This window comes from Schistocerca gregaria, chromosome X, assembly GCF_023897955.1.
Source record: "Schistocerca gregaria isolate iqSchGreg1 chromosome X, iqSchGreg1.2, whole genome shotgun sequence".
NCBI lineage: Eukaryota > Metazoa > Arthropoda > Insecta > Orthoptera > Acrididae > Schistocerca > Schistocerca gregaria.
In genome coordinates this window covers 98,718,329-98,733,877 of record NC_064931.1, presented here as the reverse complement: position 1 = coordinate 98,733,877, position 15,549 = coordinate 98,718,329, and the positions used below count along the sequence as shown (strand labels likewise).

The 15,549-nt window shown below is 39.6% G+C and overlaps 1 protein-coding gene across 2 annotated transcripts in view; it reads right to left on the bottom strand.

The window, feature by feature from the left end:
* Positions 1–15,549, bottom strand: part of LOC126299278 (EH domain-containing protein 1-like) — a 152,779-nt gene that overhangs the window by 107,745 nt on the left and 29,485 nt on the right. For both annotated transcript variants that reach the window (XM_049991061.1, XM_049991062.1), the window contains exon 2: positions 8,454–9,239. In XM_049991061.1, the coding sequence (XP_049847018.1) occupies positions 8,454–9,239 (786 nt within the window). The remainder of the gene's footprint in view (positions 1–8,453; positions 9,240–15,549) is intronic.

Here is a 15,549-nt window from a genome sequence, read left to right as displayed (position 1 = left end):
TATGTTGTGACTGCTGTTATTTAAATCAATGTATGGTGATGGATGTGTACTCTAATACCAAATATTACAGAAACTTTGGATAACTGAGGTCACTGCCCATTATTTTATTACTAGGGATTTGTGAAGTTGGTACCATCAGTCGAAAGTAGTCCTGGAGGAAAGACCTAAGACTTTATTTATGGTTCTATCAGGCCATTAACAGTCCTGTTGAATGGCATTCTGGTTGAATAATAAGCTGGTGACATTCCAAGTCCTACTGGATGGAGTGCTATTAGGCTTGAACCTGAAACAGTGTATGGTCTACTCAGACGATATTATAGCATTTTCTAAGGACGTTCTAGAAACCGTAGTCTGTTTACAGGACTTCTTTAGTGGATTGCAAGTGACACAACTGACACTTGTCTGCAAATGTGCCATTTTGTATTGAAGGAAGTTCATTGTCATGTGCAAGAGTGGATTTATGGAATGCTTTAAAACATGTCTTGTGTTACATTAAGGAAACCCTAAAACTGAGTCTGTTATATTGTAGGGATGAAAATTGTACTGATCCTATAACATGTAACAAACCCAGCATAAATAATTTACTGAATATGCTAAGGCAGCACAACTTCCATCATGCAATTTCAGAACCGACAAGACTAAAATAATGCTTAGATAATGCTTTTGTCAACGGCGCTTATGATATGTACTCCAACAGTGAACATGAATTTGATTACTCAGACCACTCCACGTAATAGGAGAGTTAACACATCTTATAAAAGGGGTTGAGAACAAGACTGTACAAAAATTATCAAAATCTAATAACGTAATATTAACAAAAAAAACAGTCTCAGAAAACTAACAGACAAGCTGAGCATAAATAACTGGGAGAAATTATTTCCAAGATGCAATTCCAATGCCTAAACAGTTTATGAAACATTCCACAACTACTTAATATGAATGTTAAAAGCTCATCTTGTTCCACAGAAATGTCATAAAACAAGAAATGGTAACTGAGGTAGACCAAAGACGTGGAGAACTTAAAAAATAAACTATTGCTGTTAAAGTGCCTTGACAAAGTAAATAACTCTAATGGAATAACCACTAAGGAACATTATAAGAAAGAACTACAATTGGCTAAGCAGAGATACAACACTAATCTCATAAAAATAGTAAAAACCAGTGGAAAACAGCCTGGTCAGTAATTAATACTGTTAAATGTAAAATCGGAAACTTTGATAAGATAGTCACAATACCAGCAGACGCATTCAACAAATATTTTGTAAGCTGTGCTGATGAAATCAAAAAGTTGATCAGTAGCCCATTGTAACATATATAGATTATCTTAAGAGCACAAACATAAATCATAATCAGGCCAAACCTTCTACAAAACACTTCAAAAAGGTATCCCAAGATGAAGTTCTTAAAATTATCAAAGAAATCAAAAATTCATAAACTAAAGATATTATTAATATGCCAAACAACCTACTGAAAGAAATAATGCGTTACACTGCAGCACCATTAACATATTTTATAAACTTGGTCTCATAGAAGTGGTTTTTTCTTATCCTCTCAAACTATCCATGGTAACTCCAGTCTTTAAGAAGGGCAGCAAATCTGATCCAGCAAACTACAGGCCAATTTCTCTTATTTCAGTACTAGCCAAAGTCTTTGAAGGCATAATATATCAGCAGATGTATGAGTACTTAGAACTAAATGGCATGTTAAGTTCATCACAGTTTGGTTACAGAAAAGAAAAGTAAACTATCCATGCCATAGTACTCGTAGCGAGAGACATTTTAGCAGCATTCGAGGACCATGTACAATTACAGGTAACCTTATGTAATATGAGCAAGGCCTTTGACTGTGTTGACCACTCTGTTTTGCTCTATTACTAGAGTACTATGGAATATGTGACAAAAGTTTAATAAAACTTGTCAAATCATACCTTAATAAAAGGAAGCAAGTGGTGAGTTTAGGAATTCATCTGCCAAACACACCTGAGGTCCAACATGGAGTGCCACAGGGATCTAAATTATGACCACTTCTATTCCTTGTACATATAAATGACTTACCTGGAAACATAGACATAAAGACATATATGTATGCAGATGATACAACTTTTCTGTGAACCATGTATTTGAGACTCTTGCTAGTAGTATGAATTTGGCAATAGAAAATGCAATATCATGGTTTAATGCAAATGGTCTACTGTTAAATGAGAAAAAGACCAAGAATATGTAGTTTAGTTTATCAAAGACTGTACAAATAGAATAACAAAATGTAAAACTTTTAGGTGTCATACGTGACACTAAACTAATGGAGAACTCTGTTGTTGAACACATAGTGGTTAGGCTGCCAAGAGCTATATATCTGCTGAAGAAACTGATGCGCTGTGTGCTATTTGAATATGTAAGGACAGCTTGCTTTGCTTTCTTTTCAGTCTGTTTTAAGGTGTGGGTTAATACTCTCAGAAAACAGCGAAAGAAGAAGAAAGCAGTCTGAGTAATGGCAAAGGTACACAATAGGGCACATTGTAAACCATTGTTCATTAAATATGGAATATTAACAGTTATTAATCTATATATTCTTGATAGAATTAACTAAATACTTGAGGAGCTACCAAATTTAGGTGTAACGAATCAAAAGCATGACTAAAATACAAGAATCTGTACTTCTGTGCACTCCTCACTGAATAGATTAGCAAAAGCTAACAAGTCATAGGTACATGGCAGTTAATATATATAAGAAATTGTCTAAACATGCCTCAAGCATGCCAATCAAAGTATTTAAGGAAAAGTTACATGACGTCTTGTCAACTAACCCATTCTATTCATTGAAGAATTTTTAGAAATGCCCAATATCAACGTAAATAGGGAAAAATGTATTTTATAAAATTAATAGGTTTAGTGAACTGACGAAGTGTGTTGCATGTAACAATGCTGAATGACGAATAAACAGTCTGAATCTAAATCTGGGTTTATTCCAACAAGACTGCAGTTTGGAAGTGCTTCAGCTCCCACCATTTCTCAGCACTTAACAGCAAAAGTTACTTCTCTTATCAACTATTTGGACAGTATTCTTGTCACTGTTTGTATGCCTGCTGAGCATTTGGTACATTTTTAGTGCTTGTTTGAAGTACTTTCTCCAGCCAGCTTCAAGTGAAACAAGGAAAAGTGATCCTTCTTCCACAAAAAGCATGAATATTTAGGGCATGTTATGCACTGTCTGATCAAAAGTATCCGGACACTTGGCTAAAAATGATTTACATGTTCATGGCGCCCTCCATCGGTAATGCTGGAATTCAAAATGGTCTTGGCCCACCCTTAGCCTTGATGGCAGCTTCCACTTTCGCAGTCACACATTCGACCAGGTGCTGGAAGGTTTCTTGGAGAACGGCAGCCCATTTTTAACAGAGTGCGGAATTGAAGAGAGGTATCGATGTCGGTCTGTAAGGCCTGGCACAAAGTCGGCGTTCCAAAACATCCCAAAGGTGTTCTATAGGATTCAGGTCAGGACTTGTGTAGGCCAGTCCATTACAGGGATGGTATTCTCGTGTAACGACTCCACCACAGGCCTAGCATTATGAACAGCTACTCTGTTGTGTTGAAAGATGCAATCACAATCCTCAAGTGGCTCTTCAACTGTGGAAAGCAAGAAAGTGCAAAAAGCATGGCTGTAGACCTGTGCTGTGATAGTGCCACGAAAACAACAAGGGGTGCAAGCCTCCTCCATGAAAACACGACCACCCTATAACACCATCACCTCCGAATGTTACTGTTGGCACTACATGTGCTGGCAGATGACGTTCACCGGGCATTCACCATACCCTCATCCTGCTATAGGATAGCCACACTGTGCACTGTGATTCGTCAATGCACACAACGTTTTTCCACTCTTCAATCGTCCAATGTTAATGCTCCTTACACCAATCGAGGCGTCGTTTGGTATTTACTGGCGTGATATGTGGCTTATGAGCAGCCACTCGACCATGAAATCCAAGTTTTCTCATCTCCTGCCTAATTGTCATAGTATTTGCAGTGGCTCCTGATGCATTTTGGAATTCCTGTTTGATGGTCTGAATAGATGTCTGCCTATTACACATTACGACCCTCTTCAACTCTCGGTGGTCTCTGTCAGTCAACAGATGAGGTCTGTCTGTACGCTTTTGTGCTGTACATGTCACTTCACGTTTATACTTCACTATCACATCGGAAACAGTGGACCTAGGGATGTTTAGTTGTGTGTAAATCTCGTGTTCAAACATATGGCACAAGTCACACCCAATCACCCTACCATGTTTGAAGTCCATGTTCTGGAAAGCACCCCATCCGCTCTCTAACGATGTCTAATGACTACTAAGGCCGCTGACTTGGAGTACATGGCAGAAGTGGCAGCACAATGCCCCTCATATGAAAAACATGTTTTTCGTGGTGTCTGTATACTTTTGATCACATAGTATAAATCCACAGGGTATTCATCTTTCTAATTCGCACTTACTTGCCATTAAGTTCCTGCCAGTGTCCCATAACATTAAGGAGCTCCAAGGTGCCATGGGGAAGCTAACCTATATACATTAACTTCATTGAAAACACTGTGCAAATTGCTCGTCTGCTGACCAGCAGCACCAGAAAGGTATTCCCTTTGTGTGGTCCAAAGATTGTCAGGACACAGTTCAGCAACTAAAGAACACATTATAAAGTCGTCATTGTCTGATTCATTTTGGTCCAATTAAACCTGTAGTGTTAGCTGTGGATGCACCTTCTTATGAAATTGGAGCTGTGCTCTCCTGTAGAACTGGTTCTTCTCAAAACTCTTTACAAGGCACAGTGTAATGACAATCAACCAAAAACCGAGGTCCTCTTCATAATCAATTGTGCTACCTAAGTCCACCAATGCTTGTAGTTCAGAAGTTATATTTGCTTACAAATCATTTGCCTTTAACGGCCTTGTTCAATTCTTTCAATTCCGTTCCACCATAGACAGCGCAAAAATTGCGATATTCGGCTATGATATTTTCTAATTATGAGTTGTTATACGGGCCCACTGCAAAACTTTCGAATGCTGACTTCCTGTCTCAGTTACTGGTCGGTACTGACACAGCATTTGGTTTGTATGAGTAATCATGACATTATAGAGATACACAGGATTTTGAAAGTCCTAAAATTCTCCACTCGACTTTCGGCACATTGCTGTAGAAACTGCTTCTGACCCAGCTCTGCAGGTTGTTTCGCAGTATGTGCACAGTGGGTGGACACGTAGTTTGAAATAAAGCCTTCATCCAATGGCGTACCACCATTTTCCACATCGTGACACACTGCTGTTGAATACAGAGAATGAAAATGCATGGATTGTGTTTCGTGACTCCTTCCAATGGGAAATTTTGTCTTAATTCCACCATAGTCATTGGGATGTATTTGACACAAAGCAACTCACCTCACATCACGATATTTGGCAAGGCATGGATGCTAAGATAGAGAAAACCATTTCTTCTTGCAGTGTTTGTGCAGAACAGAAGCACTTCACCCAGGCATCTATGTGAGTGGTCACGTCCGTATGGACCACGGTAACATATCTATATTGATTTCATGGGTCCATTCTGGAACACGCAATGGCTGTTGGTGGAAGGTGCATGCTGTAAATCTGAATTTGTTGTTATCATAACATACAACACTACTGCCAGAATATGACCTTTTTCCTTTATTTTTTGTTTTGTAGGACTTCCTGAACTCCTTGCCTCAGACAGTCGACTGTAATTCATGTCAGCCAATATTCTACAGTTTTAGTTTTGTACCACCAATAGCATACACTATATAACTACTCTTCCTTTTCTCACACAGTCTAATGACAAAGCTGAAAGGTTCATTTGAACACTAAAAAGTCAGATGGAGAAGCTATTAATATTTTTCTTTCCTCTTACTCCTTCTTGCCACATGTCAGGAAGTTGCTTGCAGATTTATTATGCAGTTGTCACCACAGTACCCCGTTGCATCTGTTGTAGTCACTGTGGAAAAAATTCATTCCACTGGCTTGGCTAAAGTATCAGTCACAGGATGAAGTCTTCTAAGGAACAGTGCTGGGAGCACAGGTTCATAACAAAAGCCATAGGACGTTCTTCTAATGTCATACAAGGTTCCATTGGGCTGCATCAGTATCACCAGAACTAGCTGTGGAGGTCTTATGAGTTTATCAGTGATACAGTCTCCAAAGTTTCACCCACAGATCCACCATGCTGCTAGGGTCCACAACAGTGGTCATATCCACCTCTCTGCCAGCTGCAGCTGGCACCATACAGAGAAATGAAAATTGCACCACTGCTGCTGTGGTCTCTCCGGCTTTCAGCCAGTGTTCCTGATCACTTGCAAGGTAGATGCCAAGGTGCAGACAGGGAGCTGCCATCAGCTGCAGTTCTGTCCCCTCTCTCCTCATCCACATCAGCATTCAGGCCTCCCTCTCCAGACTTATCACATGACACAGCACTACACAAAGACGATGTGGAAGTTTGGGGGGGGGGGGGGAAATGTACTGTGGTCCAAAGGGCAAGGTGCCAAGCGAGGTTGGTACCTCACGATGGAACTAAATGCAGACAGTCACTGCCAGAAGCAATGACGGATGAGAGACGGTAGTGTATACAAGCTCCAGGAGAATTTCCATCCACCACCACATCAGCTTGCTGACACATCTGAGCACAGGATAGTTACAAATCATTGTGAAAGACTACAGCATTATTTCTCTTCTGAGCCAGCAGTGTGACAATAGTATTAGACAGAGCTCTGCGTAAAAGTTTATAGTGAATTGTACTCTGAGAGTAGACACTACTATCTTGTTCTATTTCAAGCGATACATTAATGTTCACTAAGAGAAATAAGTACTTATGACATTCCTGTGAACTTCGATTGTTACAAAGTTAACTTTTTCATCTTATTCAAGTTGTAATAAAGTTATCTGATATTTTATAATTTGTAGTACTATCTTGCCTCCTCCAAGAATAAGGTTAAGAACAAATCAGTGTACAAATAAGTGTTATTTCATGTGGTACAACACTAAGGCTTTCGACTATATAAACCATTCTCTGCTCTTACATAAAAAAATGTACAGAACAAATGGTAGTGCTTTGAAGTGGTTCACATAATATTTGTCACATAGAAAGCAAATGGCAGCTCCAGGAAATTGTTGCTCAGAATGCAAAATTATTCTCAGGGAGGCCCACAAGGTACCATTTTAATCCCATTTCTTTTATGTAACGGCTTACTCCTAAATAAATCATTGCTCTCAGTTTTATTTGCAGGTGGCACATTTGTACCCACTGAAAGTGAGACCACACAACAAATTCCCCAAAGAGTCACTGACACAATAAATAATTTAGGACATTGGTTTGATGTAAATGGCTTAAAACTAAGAATGAAAAAAACAAGTAACAGTGTTTAAACCTAAACAATAAAACAACAGTACTTTCAAACAACCCACAAAAATCAGAAACTTAGGGAAGCAGTTCCTGTCAACTTCCTGGGGACATTTACAGAAAAAGTTTATCCAGGTATTCTCATATAAGCTACCAGGTAAACAAGCCAAATTGTCTTGCATTTGCAATGATATTATTTTCCCATGCAATGACTTGGGCACTAGGACATTTGTTTACCATGGCTATTTTGAATATATTGTACGATATGGAATAGTCTTTTGGGGGAATGCAAGTAGTATAAATTGGATAATACTAATTCAGAAAACTACTTTTAGAAATATAAGTAACAAAAGCCTGAAGATACATGCTGACATTTAGTCAGGAATCTAAAGATCGTAACTATTCCATGTATTTAAAATAGTGAAACTTTCTCCCTACTAGCCCAGAATTAATTGTAGAAAACCATTTTCAAGATATGTGTGATACACAAAACAAAGGTAAATTCATTTTACCATTTCATAGATACTCCCAGGCCCTTCGATACATGGCTGTAAAAATTTATAACAAGTTAAAAGAGAAAATCTCTCACAGTATCAAACTGTGTTTACTGAAGATAAAATTACACACCTTTCTATTTCAAAAATATTATTATTCAATAGTGGAATTTTTAAATGAAGATTCTTTGTAATGTGACAAAATATTGTTTAGCTTTCTTATTAAATTAATGAAATAAATTTGCAATGATTTTTGTAAATTAAGATTAATATCGGTTTTTTAACACATTGAATGTATATCAGTTGCAGTATTTACACTGATGCCTCTCCTGTGCTTTAAATTGACGATTTATTTGTGTACATAATGAGACAATAAAATTCTGATTCTGTTTATGATTCTGAAGAAGTAAAATTCCCTGGAGACATTATTGATGATTTTAAAACTGACTAACAATTACATAACATGCATTTAATCTGGTTGTTATGACAGTATGTAATTACTTTTCAGCATATTTTACATTGCAAAGCAAACTATTACTGGTATGATAAATTTCATAAAAATGCTTAACTTAACATACCTTTTGTGTACATCATTTCTTATTGGTTTGTCCCAGAATGATCCTATATAAACTCTTGCTGTTTCTGGTGTGTGCATTATTCTGCCTAATGACCACATTAGAGCACCGTAAACTCTCATTAACTGCTGATGATCCACTGTATCAGCTTTATTAAGCACAATTCTAATTTTATCTGTGTGAATGCGTAAAACTTCAATTGCCCTTTTAAATTCATCAGAGATATCAAGCTTATGCGCATCAAACAGAAGAATAATTTGGTCAACTCGTTCAGAAAACCATTCTAAGACCCCTGTGAAGTCGTATCCTCGGTCAATATGATGCATTTCTCCAGACAAAATGCCTGGTGTATCAATAATTGATATTGACTTAAGAACTTCGTTATTCATAATTGAGCATTGAAATCTGTTCAAAAAATTGTTTCCAAATTTTGATAATGGTCTAAATTGCTTTTCCGGATCCATCACCAATGCATTACCAGGAATGATTCCTTCTTTCTCGCCATGCATTACAACAATAAATTTGTCAGTGGTTGGTTCAGGACCAATCCGCATCCCCGGATATTCGTCATTTAGAAGGTATCTTACAAACGATGTTTTTCCTGTGGAATACTGACCAATAAGTAAAACTGATGGTTTTGCTTTAAAATCAGATTCATACAGTTTTGGCGAGTGGAATTCATGGAACAAATATGTTTGCTCAAGAGGAAGCAACTTCTTAGTATAAATTGTTTGGAGTCCTTCCAAAACATTTTCAAATACTTCTTCACTGTCCTGGTCTCTGCTAGTCCTGAAAATAAACATTAAATTGCATGAATCTTCTCTGAATACTATTTAGATGTGGATAACGATAAATAATTCCACATTTGCAACATATTTTCTTTTTATGAAAGTGACTTGTAAAAATTTAACCTGATTATTGTATGATGTTTAATAAATGTTAATATCTCCAAAATAGCAGTAGTGTTACTTTGAGGAAAAATGTCTGAAATATTTAATTTAAAGTTCACAGTAGAGACAAATGAACGGACTGTTTGCAACAGTGTGTCTATTCAGTAGAGGAAACAGCAGAGGGGAAAATAACCCCATAAAGATATAAATGAGACAAATAAGTGACAAATGAACTAATTAATTTAGATAAATATTCGAAGTATGCATGGTGGACTCAAATTAGGGGTATTATAATAATGCTCTGTATCAGAGAAAAACAGTTGACTAGTTCCGCTAAATTAGTCCAGGGTGACTCAAAATCTGTTCTTGCCTTTTTTATTGTTAATCAAACCTGGAAAGCTGTGAGGTTGTAAGTGAGTCACTGACATTTCAGCCCTGACATTCCCATATACCTGTCCTAGCTCAATAGACAGAGCCATAACACATTCAAAGCATAAAATTAAAAATTGCAGGGACTAAAAGTAACATTGAGAGACATAGGAAAAGAGTGCAAATGACATAAATATTATTAAAACGATGAAAACTGAGGAAACCAGAGTTACACATGCAGCAAACATCGCTACCGTACTCCTCAACAATTTCATATATAATGTACAAAATTTTCGTGTAGATCAGTGACAAAATAGGAACTCATAAACACCATTCAGAGACTAAAGTCAAAGAAGTCTGCAGGGAATGACGAAATGTCGAGTCATATAATAAAGCATGTAACTGAGGAAATAGCTGAAGCATTGTTGGAAATGGCACACTCCTCATTCAATGCAGGATTAATTCCGAGAAAATTAAAAATCAACTAAATAATGTCAGTATAAAAGAAGGGTGAAAGGATGACTCATGTATTCACAGACTAATATCTTTTATAACTGATTTCTCATAAATATCAGAGATGTTTTCTCACAGTGGATTGATTCAATTCCTAGAGAAATTCTAATTCTGAAACAACACATTTTAACAAAAGGAAACTGTGCAGAAATGGCTCTTTCCAATTTGGAATCTGTGGCATATGTGCGCATGCAGCACAATGGAAAAAAAATTGTATGTTGGCTACAGAAGTCAGTATGTGAGAAAAGATGTTGGATTCAAGTTGTAGCTCAGGGACTTGTACTTGATACACTATTATCCAAACTCTTTAGAAACAGTTTCAAAGTCAGTGACAAGAAAATATATGTACTGTATTCTGATGAGATGACATTAGTAAGCATACAAAAAAAACCTGAAAACACTTGAAACAAGCGCATCTATTCAATAAACAAGACATTGTGATTGCTTATACACAATAAATTAATTGAAAATCTAGAAAAAAACGACATTATTTCCTAATAAAAGTAATGAAGGCCACAAGGACATATTTCTAGATGAAAATCCCTTACATTGTTTTTTCTTAAAATCGGGGTAAGTTGAATAAGTTTTTGACAACATAATGTAATGGCATTCGTATCTGCATTGTTCTGTTATCATTTAGCTCTCACATCCTTTCTTGTTCTGTTAGATCTCATTTCCTTTCATGTTTCGACTGAACTTCAAAGAGACCATTTTATTCCATAGCTATGCATGTCAAGTCGCCATTATTCTGATGCAGTTTTAAAATGAAATTTTGTATGAATAAGTGTAAAAATATATTGCTATTTTGGTATCTATACTCTGCTTCAATTCTACATCAAAGTCACGAACACCCTAATCCATTATGGTTCATGCAATATGATCCTTGTTAGCCACAAACTGTACTCAGTTACAAGGCTGAAAATTACAACGCTGGTTGTAGTTACTTATAAGATTCATACAAAAAAGACCTAGTTTGAACGAAACATACATACTGAAAGGCAGTTGTGATCTTTTTGCTCCGACACACAGTTCTGTTATACGAGTGGCAGGTTGGACTGGAAAATGCTTCAGGCTGAAACAATGTACACTGCCAGAAATTGCCACTGTTGACGTGAATGTTGTCAAATTGTTTTAACAAAATGCATACCCTGAGACAGCTTTATGTTGACCACACTGCAGTAACTGCCTTGCCCCACGTGATATATCACCTCTCTTCTAAATAAAGAGCCATTTTAGCAGTTACTCAGTATATATACACTGAAGTGTCATAGAAACTGGTATAGGCATGAATATTCATATATGGAGATATATAAACAGGCACAATACGTCGCTGCTTTCAGCAATGCCTACGTAGGGCAACAAGTATCTGCGGCAGTTGTTAGATCGGTTACTGCTGTTACAATGGCAAATTATCAACATTTAAGTGAGTTTGAAGGTGGTGTTATAGTCAGTGCATGAGAGATGGAACACAGCAACTCTGAGATAACGATGAAGTGGGGATTTTCCCTTTTGACCATTGTACAAGCATACGGTGAATATCAGGAATCTGGTAAAACATCAAATCTCTGACATCGCTGGGACTGGAAAAAGATCCTGCAAGAATGGGACCAAGGACAATTAAAGAGAATTGTTCAATGTGACATAAGTGCGACCCTTCCGGAAACTGCTGCAGATTTCAGTGCTGGGCCATCAACAAGTGTCAGCGTGTGAAACATTGAGTGAAGCATCATCAATATGGGCTTTTGGAACCAAAGGTACCCTTGATGACTGCACGAGACAAAGCTTTACACGTTACCTGGGCCCGTCAACACCATCATTGGATTGCTGATGACTGGAAACATGTTGCCTGGTCGGACAGGTCTCGTTTCAAATTGTATTGAGCGGATGGATATGTATAGATATGGAGACAGCTTCATGAATCCATTGACCCTGCATGTCAGCAGGGGACTTTTCAAGTTGTTGGAGGCTCTTTAATTGTGTGGGGTGTGTGCAGTTGAAGTGATATGGGACCCCTGATATGTCTAGATACGACTCTGACAGATGACACATACTTAAGCATTGTGTCTCATCACCTGCAGCCATTCATGTCCATTGTGCATTGCGATGGACGTGGGCAATTCCAGCAGGACAATGCGACGCACCACACGTTCAGAATTGTTACAGAGTGGCTCCAGGACCACTCTTCTGAGTTTAAACACATCTGTTGGCCACCAAACTCCACAGACATGAACATTATTGAGCATATCTGGGATGCATTGCAACATGCTGTTCAGAAGAGATCTCTGCAACCTCTTACTCTTATGGATTTATACACAGCCCTTCAGGATTCATGATGTCAGTTCCCTCCAGCACTTTTTCAGCTATTAGTCAAGTCCATGCCATGTCGTGTTGCAGCACTTCTGCACACACACACTGAGGTCCTATACAATGTTAGTCTGGTGTACCAGTTTCTTTGGCTCTTCAGTGTATATTGGCAGTGAATGGGTATTGATTTAAATCACTGGGGAAAGTTTAGAATTTGTGCAAGTCCAAGATTCGAACCCAGGTCTCCTGTTTGCTAAGCAGATGCTCTGACCACTGAGCCATCCAGACACAGTACTCATCAGAATTGCTTGGACAACCCTCGCACACCTCCTACCAGACTCAAATTCTCAACTTAACGATGCACTACCAATGTAGCGACCCTTGCCCACTATTCTCATTACGCAAAGCATTTCGCTAATTACTGTAAGCTTTGAAGCTGGTGTGCATCTACACTGAAGATATCATTGGCTGTACAAAAGAATGGACACCACACATACATAATTAAGGAAAGTACAGCCAATGATCTCTTCGTAGCAGATGCACACCTGGCTCGAACTCTTACGGGAATCAGCAAAACGCCATGAGTAATAAGGATAATAAACAAGGGGCACTACATTCATAGTGTGTGGATAAGTTGAGAATTTGTGGTAGCCCACATAGATGTGACGATCACTGTGTCCTGATGGCTCAGTGGTCAGAGCATATGCCAAGTAGAAGACCCAGGGATGAATCCTGGTCCAGGACAAATCTGTACTTCCGCATTGATTCAAATCAATGCCTACCTGCAGTCATTGTCTGTAATACCTTTATGTCATTCTCAGCATATAGTTCTTTTTTTTGCTTATGTATATCCTACAGATTCATGTGACACATTATACACATTCCAAAAAAATTAATGCTGTCTGTGTCTCTTCCACAGATTTAAAGACAATCTACAATTCTATTTTGTTCTGTAAAAGACATAACTTCTAAATACCATAATTAAACTGAAATGGCTATTTTTGTGGTTTTTGCTGAAGAGTACTGAGCTTAATATCCTGCAGCAATTATGCATTATGCTTATTGTTCAGGGCATTCTTCGTTACAAAGAATTTCACATGACAGAATCACATACGTTGTAAAAAATCATATATTGTTAGCGGCATTTGTTTATTGATATTTTTGTATTTGGGTTAACAGCTGAAACGTTACATGTAAAATTGAGAAATGTATAACATTACTAAAGATCTCAGTTCATGTAAGATACTCCATTCATTCTGAAGAAGTCGCTAAGATACACCTAATTAATCTTCAGAAGCACTGCATCATGATTTGTTGGTATCAATGATAATCAACACCTGAGACTGAAGCACTGATTGTACATGATGGTTCTGATGGCACATACTGCAACAGTTCCGCACTGTCGACTGATAAACAAAGTAAGAGCCTACGGAATATCAGACCAGCTGTGTGCGTGGATTGAAGGGTTTTTAGCAAACAGAACACAGCATGTTGTTATCAATGGAGAGACGTCTACAGACGTTAAAGTAACCTCTGGCGTGCCACAGGGGAGTGTTATGGGACCATTGCTTATCACAATATACACTCCTGGAAATGGAAAAAAGACACCGGTGTGTCAGACCCACCATACTTGCTCCGGACACTGCGAGAGGGCTGTACAAGCAATGATCACACGCACGGCACAGCGGACACACCAGGAACCGCGGTGTTGCCCGTCGAATGGCGCTAGCTGCGCAGCATTTGTGCACCGCCGCCGTCAGTGTCAGCCAGTTTGCCGTGGCATACGGAGCTCCATCGCAGTCTTTAACACTGGTAGCATGCCGCGACAGCGTGGACGTGAACCGTATGTGCAGTTAACGGACTTTGAGCGAGGGCGTATAGTGGGCATGCGGGAGGCCGGGTGGACGTACCGCCGAATTGCTCAACACGTGGGGCGTGAGGTCTCCACAGTACGTCGATGTTGCCGCCAGTGGTCGGCGGAAGGTGCACGTGCCCGTCGACCTGGGACCGGACCGCAGCGACGCACGAATGCACGCCAAGACCGTAGGATCCTACGCAGTGCCGTAAGGGACCGCACCGCCACTTCCCAGCAAATTAGGGACACTGTTGCTCCTGGGGTATCGGCGAGGACCATTCGCAACCGTCTCCATGAAGCTGGGCTACGGTCCCGCACACCATTAGGCCGTCTTCCGCTCACGCCCCAACATCGTGCAGCCCGCCTCCAGTGGTGTCGCGACAGGCGTGAATGGAGGGACGAATGGAGACATGTCGTCTTCAGCGATGAGAGTCGCTTCTGCCTTGGTGCCAATGATGGTCGTATGCGTGTTTGGCGCCGTGCAGGTGAGCGCCACAATCAGGACTGCATACGACCGAGGCACACAGGGTCAACACCTGGCATCATGCTGTGGGGAGCGATCTCCTACACTGGCCATACACCTCTGGTGATCGTCGAGGGGACACTGAATAGTGCACGGTACATCCAAACCGTGATCGAACCCATCGTTCTACCATTCCTAGACCGGCAAGGGAACTTGCTGTTCCAACAGGACGATGCACGTCCGCATGTATCCCGTGCCACCCAACGTGCTCTAGAAGGTGTAAGTCAACTACCCTGGCCAGCAAGATCTGCGGATCTGTCCCCCATTGAGCATGTTTGGGACTGGATGAAGCGTCGTCTCACGCGGTCTGCAGGTCCAGCACGAACACTGGTCCAACTGAGGCGCCAGGTGGAAATGGCATGGCAAGCCGTTCCACAGGACTACATCCAGCATCTCTACAATCGTCTCCATGGGAGAATAGCAGCCTGCATTGCTGCGAAAGGTGGATATACACTGTACTAGTGCCGACATTGTGCATGCTCTGTTGCTTGTGTCTATGTGCCTGTGGTTCTGTCAGTGTGATCATGTGATGTATCTGACCACAGCAATGTGTCAATAAAGTTTCCCCTCCCTGGGGCAATGAATTCACGGTGTTCTTACTTCAATTTCCAGGAGTGTATATATATAAATGACCTAGTAGATAGT